This window comes from Solanum dulcamara, chromosome 7 (genome assembly GCF_947179165.1).
Source record: "Solanum dulcamara chromosome 7, daSolDulc1.2, whole genome shotgun sequence".
In the NCBI taxonomy this organism is placed as follows: Eukaryota; Viridiplantae; Streptophyta; class Magnoliopsida; order Solanales; family Solanaceae; genus Solanum; species Solanum dulcamara.
Genome location: NC_077243.1, coordinates 4250591 through 4278345, shown reverse-complemented (window position 1 = coordinate 4278345; position 27755 = coordinate 4250591). Strand labels below are relative to the sequence as shown.

Genomic DNA, 27755 nt, shown 5'->3' with positions numbered 1-27755 from the left:
AATTACCAACCCAAAGGCATTCCACGCTGCTCTCTTTTTTCCCCCCATTGATTCAGTTTCTCTCTGCTTCAGTAATGGCTACTGGGAGGGTAGTTGGGTTCGTCGGTTTGGATGATATCAGCTTGGAATTGGCTACTTCGCTTCTTCATTCGGGTTACTCTCTTCAGGCATTCGAGGTTTCTTACTTTTTTTTGTTGATAAATTCTAGTTCTTCTTGTTATGTTTCTAATTTCTTGATTTTCGATCATTCTAGTACTTATCAGTTGTTTTTCTTGTGATTTTAATAGATAATTAGACGATCAGTGTTTTTTCATCAAGATAATTATCAAGATGTAGTCAATGATTGATGAAGATCGTAAATTAAAAATTTAACTAATGCTTTAGATGACTTTTTTTTGCCTTCAAATTTTTCTTGGGGTGTGGGTGGGTGGGCCGTGGGGGATGGAAAGTACATTATGCAGTGCCTTGAGGTTTCTAATTGTAAGTTCTCATGGGTGGTTTACTTGAGAAAGCAGATTTCAAGAAAAGCACTTTAAGATTTCAAGAAAAGCACTTTAAGTTTTCGAGAAATGCCTGATATTGAAGAGTTTCTTTGAAATGTTTTCCATTTACTATTGGTTTATATGAACATTTGCTTGGGTCTGTTTCAGAATTGTAGCTAATTTTATTTACAGATTTATAGAATATTGTAGATGTTAAATCTTCTTTCCACTTATTTAAAAATATGTGAAGTTGTATTTCTTTGATCTCTAGCATTGGGGCTAGGATGATTTTCTTGGTTCGGCACCTGACATAAAGTTTCTATGTGTTTGAAAGAAAGTGGACACCTATGTTCTCTCTACACTCGTCTGCTTCTTTTTCTCAATGTCATCTGCTTAAGATTGGTAATGCCCTTTACGGTTGGTGGTTTTGATATGTGATATCAACAGGCAGGCAGTCCTTTGGTTGATAAGTTCTCAAAGCTAGGCGGTAAAGTATGTGCCAACCCTACTGAGGCAAGGAAAGGTGAGATCTGAGTTCACATTTTCTTTTTGTTTCATATCCCACAACCTTCTCTTTCAGATTTTCCTTGTAATGTTTGGCTATATGTCCCAGTTTAAACCATGTACAGAGAATTGATGAACACCTCAAAACCTAGTGTAAATCAAACCTTGCTCTTATGTTTGAAGAATTCTCCTCCTCTTGTTTCATCCTTCCTTCATAGTTCTATTCAACTGTTTAAACTGCCATAATCCCCATGTTCTCAACTCTCGTCTTTTTCCTGACTTAACATTTTGAATTTTCTGTTTTTTCTCAATTATCCATAAATTTTAATAGATTTGCCATCATGATTCAAGTTCAATTTAAGATACTGAAAATTGGACGGAAAATCCCATTTTCAGCTCCCTTGTGAGGAAATGATCTCACATTACAAATTTTTAGCTTTGTCTTTCCTTGTGGAGTTTGGCCTTTCTTGTCTGTTTTGTCTTTATGCGGCTGGTCTTTATTTCCTTTTTTTCTGATCGAAAGATATTTTTGGACGCCCTATTGCTAATGTGTTAGAACACTATGTTTTTGAAGGAGCAAAAAAGATGTTGGGACTTGGGAATGTAATAGAAGTAGTATATTGTGGTGATCTGGAACATTAGATGTAATCTATTAGTAGCCCTCCAGAAGATTTTGCACCAATATAATCTAGAATGTTTCCTTTCGTGATTATCGGAAGACCTAAAAGAAGGTGATGTCTCCTACGTTCTCGTTCTCTGATGTATACTGAAGATAGACCTCTCCTTCTGTTTAATATTGCCTGTAGCAATGAAGCAACAATCATGCTGCTGTCTCCAATAAATACGATGGAGTGAAGCAACAATCTTTATAGCTTACCTTGCTTGACATTATATGGTGAAAGTTTACATTTTTTCCAGGTGTCTTGCTAAGTACCAAAATACTATCTGATCCACTTCACCATTTTCAGGTGTAGCTGCACTGGTCATATTGTTATCTCATGCTGATCAAATAAATGATTTAATCCTGGGGGACAAGGGCGTTTTAAACGGTAAATGTCTATGTACAGATAATATATCCTAGTTTTCTGTCTGATCAGTTTGATGAAGGTGCAATGCTTTTGTCTTTGCTTTCCTTTCTATTGATGTTTTTCTTGCTCTACAGGATTAAGCAAAGACACAGTCATCATTTTCCATTCAAATGTATTACCTTCACAGATTCAGAAGTTGGAGCTGACTCTAAGAGGCAACATCTTGATCTGGATAATTTTCTAATTTTATTTCCATATTTAGAAGTAATAATGTTGCATATTTGTGAAAGTAAATTTGTGTCTTTCTTATCATGCCCCTTGTATAATTGAGTTTTCGTGTGACGTTTGAAGTCTAATTGATGGATGACTACGCAGAATATCTGTCTTGTGGTTTTTAAATTTCTTGCACTATAGTGCTTTCGGGTTTCCTTTTAATATTCTGTCCAGTTGAGTTCAACTGGCATTTTACTGCTGAATCTTAGCAAATTTGATGATTTGTTAGACATATGAGATACAACAAAATTGGCCTTAATATTATTTTTTTGTTGAATGTAACTCTGTAAGATGAACTAGCATTTGTGATAAGAACTTAAGTAAGATATCATAGTCCACTAGAGCATAAGCTAAGACCTGTAGGGCATTAGCGTTCGTGATTCTTATCATTTACTCTTTGTGATGGGTGAATTATCTAGGTGAACTGGGCACATGCCTGGGATTGACATTTTGAGGATAAAATAGAGGAAGATGGAAATATAGGGATTTACACTTGTGTAACTGCCCGTAAAAAATTAACAGACATCTGCTAATCTTTCAAACTGTTCTTCTTTTGACTAATGCAGATTGTTATGGCACAAACTTCATTGTTGATATATATGTCTCAAAAGCAGTATCAGATGTTCTGAATGATAAAACTATGGTAAGACATAAAATTCCCCGTGAAACCCATTCCTGAGGAGTTCACTAGAAATTCATCTTCTACTTTTATCCTTTGCTGATGCCAGGAATATTTGTTCTTTCTTTCCAATGATGATAGATTATTTCCTCTGGAAGTTCGGAGTCCATTGCTAGAGCACAGCCCATTCTTTCTGGTGCAGTAGTTTGTCTTGCTATTCTGGATTTATTTTTGCGGAATTTCACTATTGAAATCATTATTCTTAAAAAATATAAAAACTACAGGAACCTGAGAGAATTGGTTACTCTCATATTTCTTTGCTTTTCTGAGTCAGCTTTTTCCTGTGGACAGCCATGTGCGCAAAGCTATACACCTTTGAGGGTGAACTTGGTGCCGGAAGGTACATTATGTATATCTGTCATGTCTACAAACTTTTGCTGTTTTTCATGTCATTGTTGAGAGAAGTCGAGCAATTATGATATGCTCAGTTTGAATTATAGTAGTATGCTAAGTTTAAATATCATGATTTAATCTGCGTAGCTGTGTTAGTATAATGATTTTGTTGCAATCTATTTATCTGTTACAAATATGCTTGCAGCAAAGCTAAAATGGTGATTGAGCTCCTTGAAGGAATTCATTCTGTTGCTTCGGTGGAGGCCATCGGTCTTGGTGCTCAAGCTGGAATTCATCCATGGATACTTTATGACATAATATCTAATGCTGCTGGAAATTCTTGGTGACTGCATTTACATTTTCATTTCATTTTAGTCTCATTTTATAGATAATCATCCTCAAGGCTTTTATGAAGGTGTTTAGTGTAATATCTTAAATTAGATAGTTTATTCTTCCAAAAAGAGTATGATATTAGTGCATCACCGTTATTTCTCAATCTCCTACTCAGTTGCTAAAGTTTATCTTGCACTTGATCACTTAGTTTCCAAGTACTATTACTGCTGGAATATGTCAGCGAAAAAATGATCTATCCTATCTTCTTCATGAGTGCAAGAATTAGTGCTGAAAGAAAAAAAATGCTTGAAAACATTTGTGCTGATTTAAAGGGATAGTTAGTTAAGAAGTCTTAGAGTTCGATTTTTATGTTCAAGTTCATAATCATTGCTGAATACTCGTGTACGAACTGATCTTAAGTATATAGTTGGGTGTTTGATTAGGTATCATTGATTCGACCAGTTCAATGTGTAGTCTTATGCTGAAAGCTATAAACTAGGTGTACACATGGGCATGTCTTTGGGGGTCAGTTTGTGTTGTTGTTGAACCACGAGAATTCAATTTTTCTTAGATCTATTATTAGTCATTTGTAAAAGTCTTCATATGTTATTATGTATAGTTGTCAGTTGAATTAGCTCTGTTACTATGCACTTCATTTCTCGTGTCCTCTGTTTATTTTGTGTTACTTCTCTATGTAATGATTAATTATTTCCACATGCTATCATTCTCAATTTTTTCTTAATACTCAAATTTTGCAGGGTTTTCAAGAATTCTCTTCCCCAGCTTTTGAGGGGCAACCAGACCAAACATCTCTTTCTCAACCTTTTCATTCAAAATTTGGTAAGACTCTCGTGTTGAGTTTCCACAGTTCTTTTCTTTTGAGAGCTAACATTACTCTTCAGATTCTGTTGTAAGATGAAATGCTCTTTCTAATCCTCTGTCCATAATATGATTTATGGCTTATAACAGGTTAGAGCAGATAATGCCTTCTTCAGACGAGAAACCATAAGTTTTAAATGCGCATTCTTTCAGAAAGGCACCTCTCAGTGTTTCTTTTCTATTATTAATCCTGGGTTTTCCCTTAATTATATATTACCTTCGAGATAGACTCATTTTGAGCTGGTGTCAAGAATACGATGTTTGAAAAGATTTTATGTTAATTTGATAACAAATGCTTAAAATGATATTGGAGTGTTAAAAGGATGTCACGTCCAGTTTGAAATAACATAAAGTGATTATAATTCATATTAGTTTGAAGAGTTTAGAGGGAAGAAAACTTTTCATCAAAGGAAATTGGTCAAGCTTTTCAAAATCAGCCCAAAAGCAAACATCCAATTTATTGGGGCACAGGGAAGAACTTAAAGAAATTCTGCATGATTTTTCTCTTTCATGGTGTTGCGTCTGGCTACAGCTTGAAAATTCTTATAATAATTTTTGTCATCTCTTTACTGCTGTAGAGTTCCCATTCCCTGATTCTTTTTTGGGGCACTTCAGGGTAATGTACTAGACATGGCGAAATCACATAAATTCCCCGTTCCACTTCTAACGGTTGCTCATCAGCAACTCATAGCAGGCATAGTACACATTCCTTCATATTTTGTTTTGTGGAAGACAATAGTAACATTTAGACGTGATCTCAGTTGCTTTGCATTTCATTTACAGGATCTTCACATCCCCAACAGCAGAAAGATGATGATTCTACATTGCTCAAGGTCAGGTTTGAGTACACAAGGTTTTGCTACGGTAATGTAGCATGAGCTTCTTTTATCTGCTACTAACAGCAGGATGTGCTACAGGTTTGGGAAAGTTTACTTGGGGTAAATTTAGCTGATGCAGTCAATTCTAAAAGTTACAACCCTGAGGAACTGGCCAGTCAAATTACTTCCCAATCTGATACTGTCAAGCGAATTGGTTTCATTGGCCTTGGTGCTATGGGATTTGGCATGGCAACTCATCTGCTGAAATCAAATTTCTGCGTCCTTGGTTATGATGTAATGCCTTATATTTTGTTGTAATTTTGGATGACTAAGTAGTAGATATCCTACCTGAGTCAATGATAGTGTTTTCCCAAAGACTCTCAAGGAAAATAATACATTTTCCATTTACTAGAAATTTTGAAATGTTTTAAACAAGTGGTGGGAAATTTAAAATTTTAATTTGAAATGCACACTCCTCAGTCTAAGGCTGAATTTCAGGAAGTGCATCAGAATCACTGTAGATTTAAATTTGGGGTAAAAATGAAGTATCTGCACATAAAGCAATGTCAAAGTTTAGGATAATGGCTTTCGGGCAACATCTTTTGCCCTTTGAAAAAGTGTAGAAGGTGATTCACTTTTAGGGTGTGTTTAATAATTCAAAGTAAGGAAGTGGTTGGAAAAACTTGGTCATCTTTTTGTCCCACCTACTCAGAAGGGAAAAGCTAATCTCTTGATATTCTTTCCTTCCCTTCTCCGCCGTTACATCCGAAGAGATACTTTGAGGAATTAAACTGCAAGTAACAGTAGGAACAAATTCTTCAATTTTGTTCAGTAACTGAGATTATATGTCTTTACTTGTGGCTTTTGTTTCTGAATCGTCAAAGAAATTTCTACAAGAAAATAGAAGCTGAAAATGACTTGCAAGACAGATTTTTGTTGAGTTAATGAAAATACTGGGTTCATTAATTTATTCTGATCACTAACAACATTTTGTGCATATTGCTATGTCAATAAACATCTCTCCTTACAAAGTACCTTGAAGTGTATCCACATGCTTTTTGTTGTGTATTGTTCTATATTTGCTGAATTCAGATGTTTGCTGTGATTTATTTAAAGTTAATAACTAAGTGGAAGTAATGACAGTCCTTTTCTCATGAAATTGTAGGTATATCCACCGTCACTATCTCGATTTGCAGATGCTGGTGGATTGACTGGGAGTACTCCTGCAGAAGTATCTCAAGGTATTAAGATGCTTTTTGAAGTGTGCATCATACATAAAGAAATTGATGACAATCTTCAGGTCTTGTGTTGTCCGAAAATCTTGTCTGTTTGACAAAGAGCTTTAAGTTCTAGGGGTCTGCGCTATTCTGTTTATTTTCTTAATTGTATGAGTTATTTTCTGGACAAGACTAAGCGAGAACAAGGTTGACTTACAATCTTATAGAAGTCAAGTTCACCTGTCTCCCTGCAGTCAAGAAGAAAATGAGAAGGGTCTTGTGCTTCCGCTTCCATCATTCTTGGATCTGGACGGCATGACTTAGAACAAGTATCTGTCAGATAATCCTTTGTTTTCTGCTCAACAATTCCAATGTTAAGTAGTTTAGCTATAAGATGAATTCCCTAATATAAAAGGGGCAGCCCGATGCAGCAGGGTCCGGGGAAAGGACCGACCACAAGGGTCTATTATACGCAGCCTTACCTTACATTTTTGGCAGAGGCTTACCCTAATATGTGATTAAAAATTGCTTCTTTACTTTTTGATGAGCATTAATGCAAAAGTTTGATGCTGCTTGCCGTTTACTGATCCTTTTAAATGTTTGTTTTTCCACCTTAATTGTTTCAGATGTAGACGTACTTGTAGTAATGGTCACAAACGAACTGCAAGCTGAAAGTGTTCTTTATGGTGATCAAGGCGCTGTGTCAGGTAAATACTATGCTCTCACTTCTGCATCTTTGGGCAAGACTAACCATCTCTCCTGGTGTTTATAGCCCTTCCATCTGGAGCATCTATTATCCTCTCATCAACAGTTTCTCCATCATTTGTTAGCCAGCTCGAGAAGCGCTTGCAGAGTAAGTATTTCCTCTCAAATTCCATTGAAGTTTGCTTTCCTTCTTGTAATACATTTCCTTGCATTTTCTTGTTCATTCTTTTCGAGGTAAGTCCATTCCTGAATATACCAGTTCAAGGAGTAGATATATACAACAATGATTAAACCTCAGTTCCAAACAAGTTTACAAAATAAAAATAAAAATAAAAGAAAGTTAGAAGTTTTGTATATTCTCTACTGGTAGAAATCTCCTACAAGACTAAAAGACTAATAGAAAGCAAGATCTGAAGTAATCGTACTAACATGACTAACACGTATTCTTAACTAATTGTTATCGCCTTTTAAAATCTTTTTCTAAATTGTGTCCTATTTTTCACTAAGTCTACACGGATTCATTCCATGAGATTTTAAGCCTTTCCAAAAAAACTTTCTTTCCTGTGAATTTTGGTATGTATCACCCCTTTTAACACCTTAACATGGTTTCACACCTGCAAACTGGTCCATCTGGAGGTCAACGTAGGACATGACCAAACCATGTCAAGGATATGAGCTACTTGCACCTTCAAGCAAAAGTGACATGTTGTGTGCGCAAGCACATTGTTTTGTTTTCAGATTTATATTGGGGGATGATAGCCTTGTCTGACAATATGATACCGCTTTCTGATTTAGAATAGACTGGAATATTGGCCCTATGATTGAATGTACTGCCTCTTCCAACACGTGACAGTGCCAATTTCAAGAGAACTAAATGGAGTTTAATGAACTCTTGATGCTTCATCACTTGCACTTTCTGCCAAACTGTGATCAGAGATTATAAAATCTTGAGTTTTCTCCAATTGTATGATAGTAATGGCTTTCTTTTCGAAATATTGCAGGCATTATCCTCATATCATCCACCTATTATCATTCTTGTGACTCACATATGCTTCTCCTTTATCATCTGATAGGTGACTCGAAGAAATTAAAATTAGTGGATGCTCCTGTTTCTGGTGGGGTCAAAAAGGCTGCTAATGGAACCCTTACGGTGCGAATATGAAAAAATTACCTTTCAAATCCTAGATTTTGGTGATCGCTTTTCATATTTCCAAAGTGTTTTTTGTTTGGGTGAACCTTGTCTGGTGACTTACTGAAGTTATCACAACCAATCCTAGATAATGGCATCAGGTACGGATGAAGCTCTCAAGCACACTGGTTCAGTTCTTGCTGGTAAGAAGTGGAATCTTTTATTTTATCTCAAAATATCCTTTAGTTTTTACTGTGTGATATCAAATGTTTCTGTTAAGGTACTGATCATTGCGTGCTTTCCTAAAACAGCATTAAGTGAGAAGCTTTATATTATAAGAGGAAGTTGTGGAGCTGGCAGGTACCTCTAATCTGAGTATCATCTTTCCTGACCTCACTGTATCACTTGATTTCATAGTAGTTTCTCATTTGGGCATGCAAATACTTCTCCAATCATTTCACCTTATAAAGACCTTGCTGTTTCTTCAATGATTGTCCTTGAAATAGTACATCGGTTTTTGACTTCTATATATGTGTATCCACCAGTGCTGTAAAGATGGTCAATCAACTTCTTGCTGGAGTTCATATTGCATCAGCTGCTGAGGCAATGGCATTTGGTGCTCGATTGGGTCTTAATACAAGACTTTTGTTTGATGTCATTGCAAATAGTGGGGGAACATCTTGGTAGGTAACCCATACCGTAATTGAAGAAAACAATTTCTTTCTTTACATTCAAGTATAGATAAAAAGAAGCTGTGTTTTGCTCAGTTTTTAGTTTTGTTTGCAGCAATGCATGACATTAAATTAGTTTATTAGATATTACCCTGAACCTGATTTTTCCGATTTGTAGCTATGAATATTATAATGCTTTACTGCTGAATGCAGAACCCGGTCCTATAATTAGAGAGACGGGAATCGTGGACTCATTTATGATTGAGAGTGCGTCCAAGCTATATATTTTTTGAATTTGTGTTTGGAAAGGAAGTCAGTTTTTTTTAGTTAGTTAGATATTTCTGTGTAAAAAGTGGTCTTTATGCTTGTGAGTATCATTTTTTCGAGAAGCTCACTCATGATTGACTTTAACCAGGAAACCTTTAAAAATTTTATTCTTCAAGGAATCATCTCACAGTGTTGTGCATGAGTTGCTGGTTGGTTCTTTGGTCATTGTAGAAATAGTTGTTGAGTTGTATGTACTGCCTCATCTAAAAGTATAAATTAGTTAAAAAAAAAGGGATACTTATATTTATTTAGTTGTATCTTTAACAGTTGCAAGACTCAAATCAAGACTTCCTTTTTTATACTGTTTTGAATTGTGTATGTCATTTCATCTAAAAAAAATTATTGTTAGTGAATGGATGCTTTTATTTGTTTAATTATTTGTTCTTCAATAATTGATTTTGTCTTCCACAATAGTCATTTTCAGAGATATGAGAGGAAAAGCTTCGACGTTTTCATCTTATTGTAACCCATTTTACTAGCAAAGTCGTAATTTCATAAGACATGGTAAAAACATGTCTTTGTATTTCTTTCTTTTTTTCGGGGGAGGTTGGTTTCATGAGTTGTGAGAGAGTTTACAGATGTATTGGTTTGTCTCGTGGTATTAAGCAGGAAATCATGTTGTTTAATTCGTCGGTTAGTGGAACTGAGATGATGTTAGAATGAGTAACCTTGACTTATTTGCTCTAATACCAGCATATTTGCTTAACTTTTATGGTGTCTTCTAATATATCACCCTGTAGGAAAATGAGGTTCTGAGCTCCTGTAATATCCTAGTTCAAACATGAATTACCAGTCTTCTGCTTTCCTCACAACTCAAAAAATATTAACTGATGCCTGAGAATTTCTGGTTCTCTACCTGCTTTACCTCTTTCATTCTGTCCCTCAATCCTATTTCATCATGGAGCTATTTACTTCTTTCTAGAAATTGCGCTTAATCTGTGGCATGAGATTTGTGTTAATGTGTGAACAGTAGGATTTATTTGGATTTGTCTTTTTGCAGGATGTTTGAGAATCGCGGGCCGCACATGATAGAAAATGATTATACGCCGCTGTCGGCACTTGATATCTTCGTGAAGGATCTGGTGAGGCTAATAAACATTGAACACATTTCATATTGCGGCTGTGTTAACATTGATTTTTTTAATTTCGTTAAGTCTATTCTTGTGGTTTTAACAGGGCATTGTTTCTCGTGAAGGCTCTTCATGCAGAGTACCGCTTCATATTGCAAACATTGCACACCAATTATTCCTGTCAGGTGCGGTTAAGAGATCTTTTACTTTCTATTTTAACTCTGTGTATCTTTCACTCTACAGTGGTCCAGCACTCCAGCAAATGAGATTTTCCATTTTCACCCCCCACCTGTCTCAATGGTATCCAAGTGCAGTTTCATTGATTGCAGCAATAGTGACGGTTTTGAAGTTCTGTTTTACCTAAAAGAATTACAACGATAAGATACTGGCACTGTCTACTGTCTAGGATTGCTTGTTACTGTTGTCACTATAATATTTGGTTTCTTTGTCGAGTCACTCCTCTAGAAAGAAGAAAACTAGTGATGCATATTATTGTCATATGGTGGAACTTTAATAATTTATGCTCAAAAGACCGTGAAAGTCTACGGTTGCTAATTAAAAAGAAGAAAATGTTAAGTACAACAAATTTGGGTTTCTCATTGTTTGCTTTATGGTCTATGGACATTGATTTCAGCTTTACTTGCTTCACCATTTTATTATCCAAATATATTTGCAAATTGTCCCTGAATATCATGCTAAATTAGTACTTGATGAAGTACTAATTTTTTCTTTGGGTGAAAAATTGGATGAAGTAGACATTCTCTCAAAGCATATTTTCCTCTTTTCTTTTCAATCATGAGATGTAGAAGTTTGTGAGGCCCAATGAGTTGGTCCCCTTATGCTAGCCAATATTTATCATGGCTTCCAATAAAGCATTTAAATAGTGTTAAATGGCTTAGATTTGTCAGTTCTGTGCCATCTCAGCCATGGGTTTAACCAGATATTTTTATGGACCTGTCCTCGTAACCCTATTTTAACCAACACAAATTACTCTTTTTTCTAGTTAACCTATGTTTAACTTAATGGCGTTTGAGCATGTAAGTTGAACTGCTGTATTGCAAAAGCACTCTCTTTCATGTTGTGTAACCTGTCTTCATACTGTTTGATTAGGTTCTGCTGCTGGATGGGGCAGATTGGATGATGCTGCTGTAGTGAAGGTATGGCCAGCTGTGTATAATAAGAGATGTCATGTTAATTAATGTTTGAATTTATGAAAATATGCTCAAGTATCATTCAGTTTAATCCAAAGACAATGTAGTTTTTCTCTGTCAATTATACTGCAGCATGAAAAGCTATTTGATAGGCATAAATTGTTAGGAAAATGGTTCAGCTAATAGTTACCATCTACTCTATCTCAAACTTCTGCAGGTCTATGAGACGCTGAGTGGAGTCAAAGTTGAAGGCAAACTTCCTGTTCTCAATAAAGAATCTGCATTGCAGTCCCTTCCTTCTGAGTGGCCAACGGATCCGATCAACGAAATACGTACCTTAACAGAGAATAGTTTGAGGACTTTAATTGTTCTGGATGATGATCCAACTGGGACTCAAACTGTTCACGATATTGAGGTCCTGACAGAATGGTAAGATGCTTCTATGAATTTCAAGAGACAGTTTTATATTTTCCAAAAAAATGCCTTCTGGATTCACAAACAGAGACTCTAGCTAGTGTTACGAATTCAAAATGGTGTGGCAGGAAGATTGAGTTTTGGAGTGTACTTTCTTCATTCCTTAATATGTGTTGTGTATTATGCATGTTATTTAAGGTGTGGAAGTGGGCAAGCTTGAAATAATCAACCAAAATCCCCATTCGTAAAGTGTAGTCTATAGGCCAATCACTTGTATTACAGGTGTGAGACCAAACAAAAGAAAGTAGAGTCCAGCTATTTGTGGAACTAGATACTTGTAATGTTTAACTTAAATAAACTAGCTATAGATACAGGTTGCTCAGTTCTTTATCTATTTCCTTCATTCTCTTGTTCTTACAAGCAAAGAGAGTTGAGATCTATTTTGTTTAATACATTGAATCGTATAGAAGATGATAATAATAGAATTACCCTTCCTTGTTAGCTTGAATTCCCATCATTCTCTCCTCTCCATATGGCTTTATAGTGCTCTTGGTAAACGTACTTCTTATCTCCATCAGAGATGAAACTTTGTTATTTGATTCTTATACAGATAAAAAAGGGCAGCCCGGTGCACTTAAGCTCCCGCTATGCGCAGGGTATAAAAACCTCAAAATATTTTTGTTACTTTTACCAGTCATGAACTTGCTAATTTTTGCAGGAGCATTGAGTCACTCATTGAAGAGTTCAAAAAGAGGCCTAAATGTTTTTTCATTTTGACTAATTCCAGAGCATTGACTTCTGAGAAGGTAAAAGACTTATGTTGAAGAAGAGTTTCTACATCGAATCCCTTCAATGAATTTTTGTATTTAAAGTCTAACAGCTGCTGGCTAAGTTACCTATCTCGTTGATTGTGACATCATTAACTGAAGCTTCTCACTACAGGCTAGTGCATTGATAGCAGATATCTGTAGGAACATTGATTCTGCTGCCAAGTCAGTGGAAAAAGCAGACTACACAGTGGTTCTGAGGGGTGATTCAACCTTACGAGGTCATTTCCCTGAGGTAAGGATGGAGATCAGCTGACAGAAATTAAACCTTTGGGGGCCTTTCTTTCCCCAACTTGTTTGGGATTGAGTTCTAGTTGTCGTCCTTTCTTGACACACTTTCATAAGATATCCTTTTATGCTACCTAGGAAGCACATGCAGCTGTTTCTGTACTGGGTGAGATGGATGCATGGATTATCTGTCCCTTTTTCTTACAAGGAGGCCGTTATACCATAGGAGATACACATTATGTTGCAGATTCTGATAGGTACTTTTCTAATTTGACGTATATTAGTTGTTTGGACTTGCCAACAACAACAACAACAACCCAGTGAAATCCCACAACATGGGGTCTGGGGAGGGTAGAATGTACGCAGACCTTACTCCTACCAAGGTAGGACGGCTGTTTCCTGGAGACCCTCGGCTCAGTAAAAGCATAAATGCATAAAAAATGTTAGATAAGAATAGAAAATTAAAAGCTTTATGAGAAAAACAACAAACAAATAACGAATAGATAACAAATAAATACAAATAAATAAATACTAATAACAAATAACGATTAAATAAATAATGAAAGCGTCACAGGTAAAATTGAGTAATCAAAGCATAGAAAGTAATAAATAATAACAGAAATAACAGAAATCAGAAGTCAAAGCACAAGAGATCGTAATGCACTACTACACCTATGAATAGAGAAGAATAACGAGACTATGAACTAGCCTTCTACCCTAATGTGGGTCCTCCACATCCTCCTATCTAAGGTCATGTCCTCCGTAAGCTGTAACTGCGCCATGTCCTGTCTAATCACCTCTCCCCAATACTTCTTCGGCCTACCCCTACCTCTTCTGTAACCATCCATGGCCAGCCTCTCACACCTCCGCACTGGGGCATCTGTGTCTCTCCTCTTCACATGTCCATACCATCTCAGTCGTATTTCCCGCATCTTGTCTTCCACCGAGGCCACTCCTACCTTGTCCCGAATAGCCTCATTTCTAATTCTGTCGCTCCTGGTGTGCCCACACATCCATCTCAGCATTCTCATCTCAGCAACTTTTATCTTTTGAATGTGAGAAGTCTTAACTGGCCAACACTCTGCCCCATACAACATAGCCGGTCTAACCACCACTTTGTAGAACTTGCCCTTAAGTTTTGGTGGCACATTCTTGTCACATAGCACTCCAGAAATCACTAATTATGTCTTCTTGTCTATAGACTTGTTCCCGCAGGTGAAACAGAATTTGCTAAAGATGCTGCATTTGGATACAAATCTTCCAACCTCCGTGAGGTCAAGCCTTGCCTGTTTCTAAGGAAAACATGTTTTCTGCTTCACACTAAACTGATGTAGTTGTTATTCTGTTTTTTTTTTTGCCATTTGATATTTTAGTGGGTAGAAGAAAAAACAAAGGGCCACAGACCTGCTAGCAGTGTTTCGTCCATCTCCATCCAGCTTTTAAGAAAAGGTGGACCAGATGCTGTTTGTGAACATCTCTGTAATTTGCAGAAGGTACATAAGCGTCATCACCACCTTACTCTTACATAATTGCTTTTTTCATTTTATTACCTCCACTGATTCATTAAGTATCCATCATCTGACTCTGTTTATCAACATGGCTAGCTTATGCTTGGCACTTTCCTCTTTTGGGATGTATTAGTCTTTTGTACAGCTCTTAACATGATCTCAAAGTTCCTTAGAGAATAGACTTCATGCTAGAAGTTTGCTTTTTGTGAGTCTTTTGGGTGATGGTATTCTACATCTGGAGCTTTGTATGTGAGTTTTGGTTCATACGCATAAAACTTGAATTTGAATTAAACGTGGAATTATGAGATTACAAAATCATAGATGCGTACCTTCTCAAACCCTTCATTACAGCCGAAAACTTTGCTCATTTTTTAGAATTATGCATACTGAACCCTTAAACTTCTCTTAGTTTTCTTCCATAACATTACCGTCATGTCCAGAGAGTCTAATAGAGAAGTTCACTGACAGTTACCGATGTGTAGGGGAAGAATAAGACCCTTGAGGCTGTATATGTTTTGAATTTGCGAGTGAATGCCAGAGTTGTAGATGGTAGTGAGCAATCTATGTTCACAACTGCCAGCCAAGTGCTAGACAATTTTCTGCATAAGCACAATCATCTTGTACAAACTTCCCATATTTCCTTCTGAAGAGCTTTACAGAAACTTTTGATTTCAGTCCCTGAACTACTTAGGGCTAGTGAGAAGGAACCTTGCACTCTTCTGTGGGCTTGGAAAACTTCTTGCTGGCTTGAGTTTTCCTTTTCTTACTAAAACTTGACCTTAATTATTTGTTGCTCCTGATCGCATTTCATGTAAACAGGGTTCAACATGTATAGTCAATGCAGCTAGTGAAAGAGACATGACTGTATTTGCCGCTGGAATGATAAAGGTTTTATAGCATTCCCGTTACATTTGATATGTGTTCTTTTTCATGTCTGCGAAATGTAAGTTGATCTTCATTTTCTTTGCTCTATATGCAGGCAGAACTAAAAGGAAAACACTTTTTGTGCCGTACTGCTGCCAGTTTTGTTTCTGCTCGAGTTGGAATCATCCAAAAATATCCAATTTTGCCAAATGATATTGGAATAAATAGAGAAAGAAATGGTGGACTTATTGTTGTGGGTTCATATGTTCCAAAAACAACAAAGCAGGTCAAATATAACAAGATTTTTAAGCTTAATTTCTATTGGCATTTCGATCACATTTATATTTCAAATTCACTGCAGGTTGAAGAACTAAAACTGCAATATGGTCATGTTTTGAAGACTATAGAGGTAAAACTGAATAGTGTATGTGATACTTTTGCTGAAAATATGAAGCTAATTTTTAAAATCCTTTTCCTGAAAAGTAGATTTCAGTTAATAAAGTTGCCATGGAGTCATCAGAAACGAGGGAGGACGAAATCAATCGAGCTTCTGAAATGGCAAACATGTACCTTAAAAATCATAAAGATACTCTCATAATGACCAGTAGAGAGCTGATCACAGGCAAAAGTGAGTTTTCATATTATCTAATGATGAATGCTAATTCCTTGCCATCCTGATTTTGTTTGCATTCACTTTTTTGTGCTTTTAACATACTGTACTAAAAAAAATTAATTTTGGCTGCTGATCATCTTACAATACCCAGCTCCTTCTGAGAGTTTAGAGATCAATTTCAAGGTAAGCTCAGCACTGGTGGAGATAGTTAGGCGGATAACCACGAGGCCTCGTTATATTCTTGCAAAGGTACTTCTTTTATCCCCGTATGCTTGTTTCACTTTCTTCTATATTATGTGCATGTTAGTGGAAGGGACATTCATCATGTTCATTACTTTTCTATAGTTCTTTCTTTCCTCACTTAGCTTTCTGTTGAGAGGTGTCAAATTAGGGGGGCGGAGTTCGAAGGATTTGTTAATTTAATGATTGACTGACTAAAGTCAAAACCCGGGTCTAGGTTGCAATTGTAAATTAATATTATCCTTCTTATTGAAGAGTCTTAAAACATGTGTACACTTTCCTAATCCAAAAGCAGGGGCGGGGATTATTCATGCTCATCTATGTATTTGGATGGAAGCAAAAAGCAGGATGAATATGACGAATCACTGTGAATCTCGAGACACAAAAATCAACAGATGTAGAACTTGAAATTTACTCCAGTATGTAACTCTTTTGAAGATTTGAGAACTAAGGAAACCTTTGGGGGGGGGGGGATATCTGAGGACACTGCCTCTTTTTTTTTTTTTTTTGATAATGGTAACTTTTTCCTCTATATAACCACAGGTATACTACATCAATGTAGTCCCCCTTTCAAAACATATTACAACCTAACATACTCTATTTGTGCTTTTTGTCACAAATAGTCTAAAACATCAAAAAGGTCCTCTGCCTGTACTAATACTACTTGTTTACACCAAAAATAATAAAGAGCTAAACAATTCATCTTAAAAGTCTGTAATTTGTTCTTCTTGCTCTCAAAACAGCTTTGATTCCTTTCTTTCCACACTGTCCACCATATGCAAGCTGTGACAATCTTCCATATCTCTTCCTTTATTATAGTGTTGCCCACGTTTATCTAGCAACTTAGAAGTTGTGCTATGTTTCTTGGTTTCACCCAAGTGATCTTTCTAAGACTGCTGAATATTCTCCATAGTTGATCTGTCCATTTGCAATGCAAAAAGAGATGGTTGACTGTCTCTGTCTGTTCCTCACATAAGTAGCACCTCGAACATAGTTGGCACTTTCTCTTCCTCGAATTTTCTTGTGTCAACACTGCTTCCTTGGCTAGCAGCCACGTGAAGCAATTTACCTTGTATGGGATTTTAGTTCTTCAGATCATCTGCCATGGCCAGTGCTCCATCCTGTCGTTTGGATGATTGAGGTCTTTGTAAGCTGAATTGACATTGAAAACCCCTTTTGCTGCCAATCTTCCAAACAACCTTATCTTCCCCATCAGCCAGATTGCTAAATTGTGCCATTGTGTCTTGAAAAGCCTCTATGTTTCCCATCTCCCAGTCATTTAAGTTCCTCCTAAGATGCAAGTTCCACCCCTCTCCTGTCCACATCCCAGAGACTGTTGCATTTTGCTGGAGGCTTAGTGAGTATAAGTCTGGAAATAATTGTTTCAAGGGTCTTTGGGTTATCTATTTGTCCTCCCAAAATAACTCCTTCATGCCATTACCCACCTGGAATCTGATTCTAGATAGAAGCAAAGGCCAGAGATTTCTTACTGATCTCTAGATACCACATCCATATGGTGTAGTCACCATCTTTGTCATCCATCTATTCTCCATCTCATATTTTGCCTTGACCACATCTTTCCATAGCATAGTCTCTTTTGTCATAAACTTCCACAACCATTTGAACATAAGGATTTTGTTTTTCCTTTTCATGTTCCTGATCCACATTCCCCTTCTTTCTTGTTTTTAATGACCTCTTCCCACTTGACTAAATGGAACTTCTTTTTATCTTCATTTCCCTACGATAATAAGTTTCTTCTCAAAGCATCTATCCTCTTTATGACATTGTCTGGTGCTGGGAACACAGCCATCATGTAAGCTGGTAATGCATCAAGCACACTGTTAACCATAGTGAGTCTACCTCCCCTAAACAAATATTGGCTCATCCAATTGGTCAACTTCTTCTCACACTTTTCTATCACCCCATTCCAGATCCCCTTTGATTTGCTCTTTGCCCTCAATTGCTTACCTAGGTATATAGTTGGTAGCTCCCCTATTCTACCACCCAAAGTGTCTGCCAAACTATCCACCTCAGCCACTTCATTAATGGGGTAAATAAAGCTCTTTCCCCAGTTGATGTGTAATCTAGAAACTGCTTCAAAGATGATGAATATTACTCTTAAAATCACCATTTGCTCTCTCACTACTTCACAAAATATAAGAGTATCATCTGCATATTGTAGATGAGTGATCTCCATGTCATTTTGTGTAGTGTTGTCGACCTGGAAGCCCCTTACCCAACCCTTCACCTTTGTTGTCTTAATCAGATTACTCAATCCTTCCATGGCTGGAATGAATAGGAAGGGTGATAGGGGGTCACCCTGTCTCAGTCCCCTCTGAGATGGAAAGAAGACACTGGGAGTTCTGTTGACTAAAACAGAGAACTTAACTGTGCTTATACAGAATTTCACCCATCTAATCCACTTGCCTATAAAACCCATCCTTTGCATCATAAGTAGTAAGAAATTCCAATTTAAGTGGTCATAGGCCTTCTGAATATCAAGCTTGCATAGAATTCCAGGGCATTGACTTCTCTGTCTAGATTCTACACATTCATTTGCTATCAAGACTGCATCCATAATTTGTCTACCTTTTATGAATACCATTTGTTGTCTGTATACAAGTCTATGTAGTACCTTCTTCAGCCTTTCTGCCAAAAGTTTAGCTATGATCTTATAAACCCCACCTATTAAACTAATAGTTCTAAAGTCTGTCAGTTCCACAGCTCCCACTTTCTTAGGAATTAAGGACACTTTCTTCTCAAACATTTCTACCTCATGAAAATTCTGCACTGTAGCCACCAGATCAGGTTTAATGGTGTGCCAGCACTGACGGAAGAAAGTCATGGAGTAACCATCTGGCCCTGGTGCTTTGTCCCCTGCACATGCTCTTATGCCCTCTAGTATTTCCTGCTGCTCAAAAGGTGCCAGAAGTAAATTGTTCTCTTCTTCATGAATCATAGGGCAATCTCTCATCTGCAGATAGGGTCTTCAGTCTTCTGGCTCAGAGTATATTTCCTCATAATAAGTAACTATCTCCTTCTGTATCTCATCTGGTTTATTCAAAATTTCTCCTGCTTTCAACTTTGAAATTGTGTTCTTTCTCCTATGTGCATTTGCAGTTCTATCAAAGAATGCAGTGTTTCTGTCCCCTTGCTTTAGCCACACTGCCCTGGATCTTTGTCTCCAAGCAATTTCCTCCCTTTTAGTTATGTTTTCAAACTCCATGTTCAAAGCTATTCTAGAGGTTATCTCTTCTGTCCCCAGGGTTCTGTGCTCCTGTATCTCCTCTAATTCAGCTAGTTGTTTCAGAACATTTTGCTTTTGAGTTCCGAAGTTCCCTTGTGCAGTTTTGCTCCATTCTTTTAGCTTCTCTTTTAGTGCTTTGAGCTTTGCAACCAGTACATAATCAGGTTTCCCTCTGAAGTTGAAAGAATTCCACCATCCTCTTACTTTGCCATTGAAACCCTCTATGTCCAACCACCAGTTCTCAAATTTAAAGTATGACTTTGTGTTTTCCCAATCACCACATTGTAACATTATGGGAGAGTGATCAGAGGTCACTCTGTGAAGTATATTATGTCTTATATTTCTGAAATTTGTTTCCCACTCTTCAGAGAACAAGATTCTGTCCAATCTGGCTGCTGTTGTATATATGTCTCCTTTCTTCCAGGTGTACTTTCCCCCATATAATTCAGGATCAACTAGCTCTATGTCTTCTATGAAGTTTGAAAAGTCTGTCATTCCTTTGTTGATTCTGTTGCAATTTTTCTTTTCTGATGGGTACCTCACAGTGTTGAAATCCCTACAAAGAACCCAAGGACCTGAAATCAGACCCTTGGCAGCCCCGATTTCCCACCAAGTCTCTTCCCTTTCTTCTCTATCATTTGGAGCATATACTCCTGTGAAATGCCAGCTAAAATCTTGACATAACCTTGTGAAGCTACAGGTGATAGAGTACTTCCCCACACTTCTGATTTTTCCTTCCCACTCCCTTTTGTAACACATAATAACAATACCTCCCCTGGTTCCACTGGCTTCTAACTGAGCATAATTCAACCATTTATTCCCCCATACTTTCTTAACAATACTAGCAATTTCCCCTTCCACCTTTGTTTCGTAAAAGCAAACCACATCAGCCTTCCAGCACTTCATAATGTTCTTAATCACTCCCCTCTTTCTAGCACAGTTCATCCCCCTTATGTTCCATGAAACTATATTTAGCTTCATCATTGTTCTATGGCCAGGTATCCCCCTCAACTTCTAGTACCAAAGCTCATAAATTTTGTGTCCAATTCAAGACCTTTCAATTCCTTCACCCTTTTTTGTTAATAGACATGACTTCCCCCTGTCTCCCTTGTTGCCTTGCTTGTTATTATCGATTTTCATGAAGAGCTCCTCTGCTTTCTCTTCACATCCTCTTAAGTCTACCCCAAATTTTGTACTCAATCTGAGTATGTGTTGCTTAATCCAGTGTGGATGATTTACTGGATTAGCTTGGCCTTCTGTTGGTAGTTGAAACATCAGTGGTACTGCATCCTCAGTCTCCATGCTACTATCATTCTGATCATTCAGTTGTGTTATTTACTCTACTTGCCTCTCCATGTTTGTTGCTTTAGTTACGATGACTGCAGTCCCCCCTGCATCACAATGACCTTACTCCTTATTGAGTTTGCTTACAATAACAGTTTCCATTCTCGAGTATTCAGATGGCTCCTTATGAGGCCCTTTATGGGAGGAGATGCAGATCACCAATTGGTTAGTTTGAAGTTGGTGAATCTGAGTTGATTAGACCAAACTTAGTTCACCAAGCATGGAGAAAGTGAAGATCATCCAAGAGGGGTTGATGACTGCTCAGCATCGCCAGAAATCCTATACCGATGTTAGGAAAAGAGATTTGGAGTTTGAGGTGAATGATTGGGTATACTTGAAGGTTTCACCCATGAAGGGTGTGATGAAATTTGGAAAGAAAGGAAAGTTATTTGAGGTGAATGATTGGGTATACTTGAAGGTTTCACCCATGAAGGGTGTGATGAGATTTGGGAAAAAAGGGAAGTTAAGTCCTTAATATATTGGTCCTTACCAGATTGTGACGAGAGTAGGTAATGTAGCCTATGAGTTAGAGCTACCACCAGAGTTAGCGGCTATTCATCCTGTGTTTCACATTTCGATGCTTAAGAAGTGTTTGGGAGATCCTTCATTGGTTGTCCTTATTGAGAATATTGGAGTAAAAGATATTTTTTTCTATGAGGAGATTCCTGTCCAAATCCTTGATCGTCAGGTTCGCAAGCTTAGAACCAAAGAGGTTGCATCAGTCAAAGTCTTGTGGAGAAATCAGTTTGTTGAGAAAGCTACATGGGAAGCTGAAGAAGATATGAAGGCTAAATATCCTCATCTATTTGTGCCTTCCGATGATGATGTTCAAGGTAATATTCCTTACTTCTACCTTTGTATTCTTGAGTTTGACTCGATGTGTATTCTTGAGTTTGAGTCATTGACTATTTGAGTAATCTTCATTCCTCGAATGATTCAAGTTGCTGAAGAACCCCGACATCATTCTATACAACATTCGTGAAGACCATAACTTAAGATTCAGAGGCTAAGTATCTACCTGTATTCTTGAGTTTGAGTCATTGACTATTTGAGTAATCTTCATTCCTCGAATGATTCAAGTTGCTGAAGAACCCCGACATCATTCTATACAACATTCGTGAAGACCATAACTTAAGATTCGGAGGCTAAGTAGGTCAAATAAATTAATTTTTGCAAAACCTGGTGTTGTGACGAAATGGAGTATTTGTAGAAGAAAAATCATATCTCACTGTAGGATGATCCAATTCAGTTGATTCTTGAACAACACGAAATGAGACTTCTAGAGCCACAATTCATATGAAGACACCAAATCCTAATTAGGAAGTTATCTTGTTCAAACGTAGCTCCGAAAAAGGGTATTCCGTTAAAAGATTATTCATCTCACCATCCATGGAGGATCTAGACCCATGATATCACAATCCTCCATTAAATTTTCAGGATCATTCTTTGTAATTATTTTATTTATTGTTAGGTCCCTCCTTAACACCTATAAATACCCACCTTATTTCTTCATTTTGTTCATCAAGCTTTCTCAAGCAACTATTCTCTCTATACACTTCTTTACTCATTCTCAAATATAGTTTTAGTTTTTAGTAGTGTAGAAATACTATTCGGGTGATTCATATACTCCAGGAAGTACACAAAATGCTCCGGCGAGGAGAAAAGGCTAGGGTTCAAGAGTGTTCTTCTAAGTAAAGCTTCGGATTTCAGGTATGCAAGGCTATTCATAGCATTGGATTGAGTTCGTCCACGCACCCAATGTTTAAATTCATCGTAATTGAGTTATAGTTGAGTTTTACCCTAATTCTTGAATTCTAAATGCGTTAATTCTTCTTCTATTGAGTTAGATATATTTATGCATTGAGATTATTATTAATTTTATCCCTCATATTATTGGAATTGTTATTCGTGGCTACTTTCCCATGAACCCTAATACTATATATGTATTTTATTGAGTTTTGAAAGAACAAAAGCATTGAATTTAAATGAATTTGATACTTTGGGTTAAATGATGTTTTGAAGTGTAATGATTGATGAAGAGGTAATGATGATGATGAGTTTGATGTTTTAAATTAAAGTTCAATGGGACTAGATGATGAGGCTAATATGAGCACATGTTTTGGGAGTAGTATTGAGCACCGAGTTGGATAAGAGTTTAATTGACTCAAACCCTAGAACTGCGTAGTCAACGTAGGATGGAAGCTATGCCTCTTAAGTCCCAAAAAGAGGACTTTGATGATTGGGTCCAAGATGGTGATGTTCTTTACCCTGGCAAGGTATTGGATGGATGTGGCAACGAAACTAAGGACACTGTTTTATGGCCGACTTTTCTGATCCGGGTTTTTGTTCTCCCTGTTTTCCTAGTTGCACTTGTTTAAGGGGAACCTAAACTTCTTTTATAAACTCTTTTCCCCGACAGCATGTGCCGTAAATCTTTTAGGTTTCACAACAGCTCTATGTTGCTTCATTATCTTGACATATTCTCTGAACAAGTCCGGAGAACTTAATAAACAGAAATTGCTGTAGTGTTTGACCAATTGCTTGAGTTCTTCTTTCTTAGGGGGGAATTACCTCATCAGATCTTGCCACAAAAGCTTTAGAAGCAAAACGTGCTAAAGTAGTGGGACAAGCTCTTGCGGGTATTCCATTGTGGCAGCTGGGTCTTGAAAGCAGACATCCAGAGGTTCCATATATTGTCTTCCCAGGTAATTTATGGAAGTTTTGTATTTCCGTTGAATACCTGTACTTTGGTCCCTAATATTTATCTATCAATGTGAATATCAGGTAATGTTGGCGACAGTAAAGCTCTGGCAGAAGTGGTGAAACGCTGGGCTCATCCTGGCAGATTATCAACTAAGGAACTCTTACTGGTAGAATGGCTTTGCTTTGATGATTTTCTCTTTCTTTTTACATCTTGATTTACACTTCAGTTCTGTCAATAGGAAGCTGAGAGGGGAAGCTATGCTGTTGGTGCTTTTAACGTCTACAATTTGGAAGGAGTTGAGGCAGTTGTTGCTGCAGCAGAGGAGGAAAATAGTCCTGCTATCTTACAGGTTTAAGCAGAGTCATTGCTAGCCCTGATAAGTTTACTTCGGAAAAGTTGACATATTTACAACTTCTGAATACACTTTTGCATGCACTGTTGAAAGATAACATTTTTTTTCTTAAATTTGTGGTAGTGCTAAAAAATCATGAAAGAATTGTGTTTTTTTTTTTTGTTATTTTCATACTACTAATCTGTTTTAATTTTCACTTTTAATATTTTACTTCAGAAGAACTGAAGTAGTATTTAAGGGGTTGTTTGGTATGGGGCATGGGAGACAAAGTTATCCGATGGGATAGTTATCCCACTTTATATATGGGATAACTTATCCCATCATTATAGAACAAATCGTGGGATATTATTCCTTATCCCTTGTACCAAAAGAGTATATAAGTTAGTTTACAGGAGATACTAAGACATTCTTTTTGTGGTCCTTTTATTGAGGGCTCTATCTTAATTTATTAATTTTATCTATGTTATTATCTTTTAATTTGAAGTTCTTGATTTTCCCATTTCGTTTTCCATCTTCATATATGTTCTTCTGAATGCTTAATCTGTTGATGGAGGAAAAGAAGGGAAGACATTTCTACTTGAACATAATGTCTGGTTCATGTGTGACAATAAGAATCTTTGCCTATTTTTATTCTCCAGATCCATCCTAGTGCACTAAAGGAAGGAGGAGTTCCACTTGTTGCATGTTGCATATCAGCTGCAGAACAAGCATCTGTAAGTGATATTCTAGATAGTGAGTCAACTTGTAGCAACTCTGGAATAATGGATAAAAATTGAACTAGATTTAATCATGCATACTGCTGCAGTGCTGCTCCTACCAGACAATAAACATGGATTTGCACTACAGTGACTAAGGGAACCTGTTTTCTGCTGCAATTTGTGGATAAGTGAAAAAATCAATATAAGGAGTGATCAACAACTGCAAGAAACATACCCCGTGTAGTCCCACAATATAAGCTGCGATCAATCAAAAGGAAATATGTTTCTTTACTAATTATATGGAATCTTTAAATCTTTCAATAAGATTGAACAGCATAAAAAAAGAAGAAATATTTACTTAGTAATGATCAAATAGCTCCAGAATTTTTTGGCATACTTGCACAGGATTTTGAAGCGGTAAAACATCTAGTGTCCGATATATTATGGATTCGGTCGGGTGTCAAATCTGTGATCCAGAAAAGGTTTTCCTCTCTTAATATCTATGCTCTTTGATTAAAAATTTAATGTTGGAAATTATGAGCAGATGTAGGGTTTTTGGAGTAATTAGTTTCTGTTATGTCATATATCTGAAGTTCTATCATAAGTATGTATAAACAGCTTACTTTTGATGACTGAGAACTGAACTTGGAAAATCTGAGTGGTGATCATTGTGCCTCTGCACGTTCTTTATCTTGCTTGATCTCCGAGAAAGCATTAACCATATTCATAATGACAGGTTCCTATAACAGTTCACTTTGACCATGGAAATTCCAAGCAAGAGTTGTTGGAAGTTCTTGAGATGGTTAGTTTCATTTGCTAGTAGTGAGCATATTTATTATGCTCTCCACATTAATTTAACTTTTTCCCCAACCAAATAGAGCTCAAAGATTCTTATGTCAGTGTGCTAACTCCTAACTTCAACCACACCACAGGGATTTGACTCACTCATGGTAGATGGCTCACACCTTCCTTTCAAGGATAATGTTTCCTATACGAAGTACATTTCTTCCATGGCGCACTCGAAAAAGATGTTGGTAGAAGCTGAATTGGGAAGATTGTCAGGTACTGAAGATGATTTGACTGTAGAAGACTATGAAGCAAAGCTGACTGATATTAATCAGGTCCCTTTCCCTCACTCTCATTCTCTCCCCCGAACCCTCCACCCACAGGTTAAAATCAACTTCTTTCAATTTCTGAACTTGCTTTCATATGACTTTTCAGGCACATGAATTCATTGATGCGACGGCCATAGATGCTTTGGCAGTGTGCATCGGAAATGTTCATGGAAAATATCCTCCAAGTGGTCCAAATCTTAGACTTGATTTGCTGAAGGTCTAATGCATATATTCCCGCCCTCTTTTTGTTTCCTTTACATCTTTTTGATTTAGGATCAGAGTTAACTGTCCGGGGTATTTTTAATATGGCAATCAATATAGACCATGAGGGAGGTCAATATTTGGTCAATTACACTTCATATATCAGACGCCTGCCTTTTCTATGAGAACATGACCACTTGTGATGATTTGTGATGCTAAAACATTTTGTGACCTATTCATGTCACATTATATACTTGGAAATAAGAGCAGCAATTCTCGAACTTGTAGTACATTGATGTTGATTTATAAAATTGGTCTGCTATACTGATACATGCTCTGAAGAAAATCAACAATCTTTTTCTTTCTGTTGTGCCTGTTGATTCCAAAATCACTCTCTAATTGTGATTGTTTTTTAATCACGCATCAGTTGGAAACAAAATAATAGATGAGTTCCTTGTGAAATAGCATCTCTCGAAAGATTGTTTTGAATCTGTATTTATGTTCCAAGTAAAGCTGCATCTGCTCCTACTTTAAGTTGAACTCACTCTTTCTCCTCTTTTTATGAGAACAGGACCTCTATGGCTTGTGTTCAAAGAAAGGAGTTCATGTTGTTCTTCATGGAGCCTCTGGACTGTCAAAGGAAATAATAGAGGTATACTAAATTCTAACATCTTTGTGTTGATTCATTTTAGTGAAATACATAAAGGGCAAGGGGGAAGTTGAACAGGCTGAGTACAAATATAAGAACGGAGTTTAAAAGGGGTAATGGTGGAAAATCTCTCGGTGTTGAAGGTCCTATCCATATTCTTGATAAAAGGACAGTCTTAAGTGGTAATTGGGGGTCGTGATGTCCCTTTGATGATTTGAGAGACTCCTTGAAGCAATGCAAAAGAACAACTACGCTTCAGTCACAAACTTGTTTAGATAGGCATATAAATCTTAAAACATCCATCTATGCTCTTTCATTTCAAGATTTAATTCAGTTATCAATTCTTTTGAAGATTTAGTTTTGGTAGGCAACTTATCAAAATGTTTTCCTTTTTACTGCTAGGATTAGATGATAGACAATCCGAGATTAATTTTCAGTTTACTCTCACTTATAATGAACAGGAATGTATAAAGCTAGGTGTCAGAAAGTTCAATGTTAATACTGAAGTGCGCAAGGCTTATATGGATGCATTGAGTAGCCCCAGTAAGAAGGATCTCATCAATGTCATGGCTTCTGCAAAAGAAGCCATGAAAGCAGTGATTGCGGAAAAGATGCGTCTGTTTGGCTCAGCCGGGAAAGCTTGCTAACATTCTTCTTCTTACCAACTAAGGTGTAAGACTCCTGATCAGGCGGGCTAGGCCAAGAAAATGCCCAGTAGTTAGCGTTGGGGTCAAGAAAAGATTATTATCTTATTTATCTGCCCTCGTTGTCACAAATTGAATATCTTGTTAATGCATCAGCCCTAGCATGTAAGAAGAATAAAAGTGCAAGTTGTAACACTAGATGTCTGTTTTTACTTTTCATTTTTGTTTCCCTCCTATGTGTCTGTGTCTGATACTTGCATTGAGACTCGATAAAGTTCGAATTTGGTTGATTCAACGTAAACGCACTAATTATCCTGTACTAATAAAGAAGAGATAATAATCTCTCATGTTCACTTTCATTTGTGAGATAGTCCTCTACTTTAGCACTGTAACACAAAAGTCCCTATATATAAAACTTTTTTTCCCTGCTCCAATTAAAATTCATCAATAATCTATGACCTACCTAACTTTAAGGTTTTTCTTTTTCTTTGGGTTGGCATTTTAGCAT

At 36.9% G+C, this 27755-nt stretch overlaps 1 protein-coding gene across 2 annotated transcripts; it reads left to right on the top strand.

Moving 5' to 3' along the window:
• LOC129895198 (uncharacterized) lies at positions 1 to 27606 on the top strand. 2 transcript variants are annotated; one of them, XM_055970879.1, is made up of 42 exons: positions 3 to 176; positions 930 to 1005; positions 1955 to 2035; positions 2149 to 2229; positions 2854 to 2930; positions 3048 to 3102; positions 3258 to 3306; positions 3505 to 3642; positions 4391 to 4472; positions 5127 to 5205; positions 5295 to 5344; positions 5429 to 5623; positions 6495 to 6570; positions 7173 to 7253; positions 7319 to 7399; positions 8325 to 8401; positions 8529 to 8583; positions 8692 to 8740; positions 8926 to 9063; positions 10379 to 10460; positions 10555 to 10633; positions 11559 to 11605; positions 11817 to 12028; positions 12732 to 12819; positions 12956 to 13075; positions 13207 to 13325; positions 14270 to 14342; positions 14442 to 14561; positions 15396 to 15464; positions 15556 to 15726; positions 15802 to 15849; positions 15927 to 16068; positions 16205 to 16302; positions 23445 to 23589; positions 23669 to 23754; positions 23827 to 23937; positions 24579 to 24653; positions 25375 to 25440; positions 25571 to 25759; positions 25860 to 25970; positions 26526 to 26606; positions 27065 to 27606. In XM_055970879.1, the coding sequence occupies exons 1-42, from the start codon at positions 75 to 77 to the stop codon at positions 27248 to 27250; spliced, it is 4140 nt and encodes a 1379-aa protein (XP_055826854.1). In that variant the 5' UTR covers positions 3 to 74; the 3' UTR covers positions 27251 to 27606. The 2 variants fall into 2 exon arrangements, with proteins under 2 accessions (XP_055826855.1, XP_055826854.1); XM_055970880.1 differs by lacking the exons at positions 25375 to 25440; positions 25571 to 25759; positions 25860 to 25970; positions 26526 to 26606; positions 27065 to 27606 and adding an exon at positions 24746 to 25356 and having other exon boundaries at positions 1 to 176.
• The last annotated feature ends 149 nt before the right edge of the window (positions 27607 to 27755 follow it).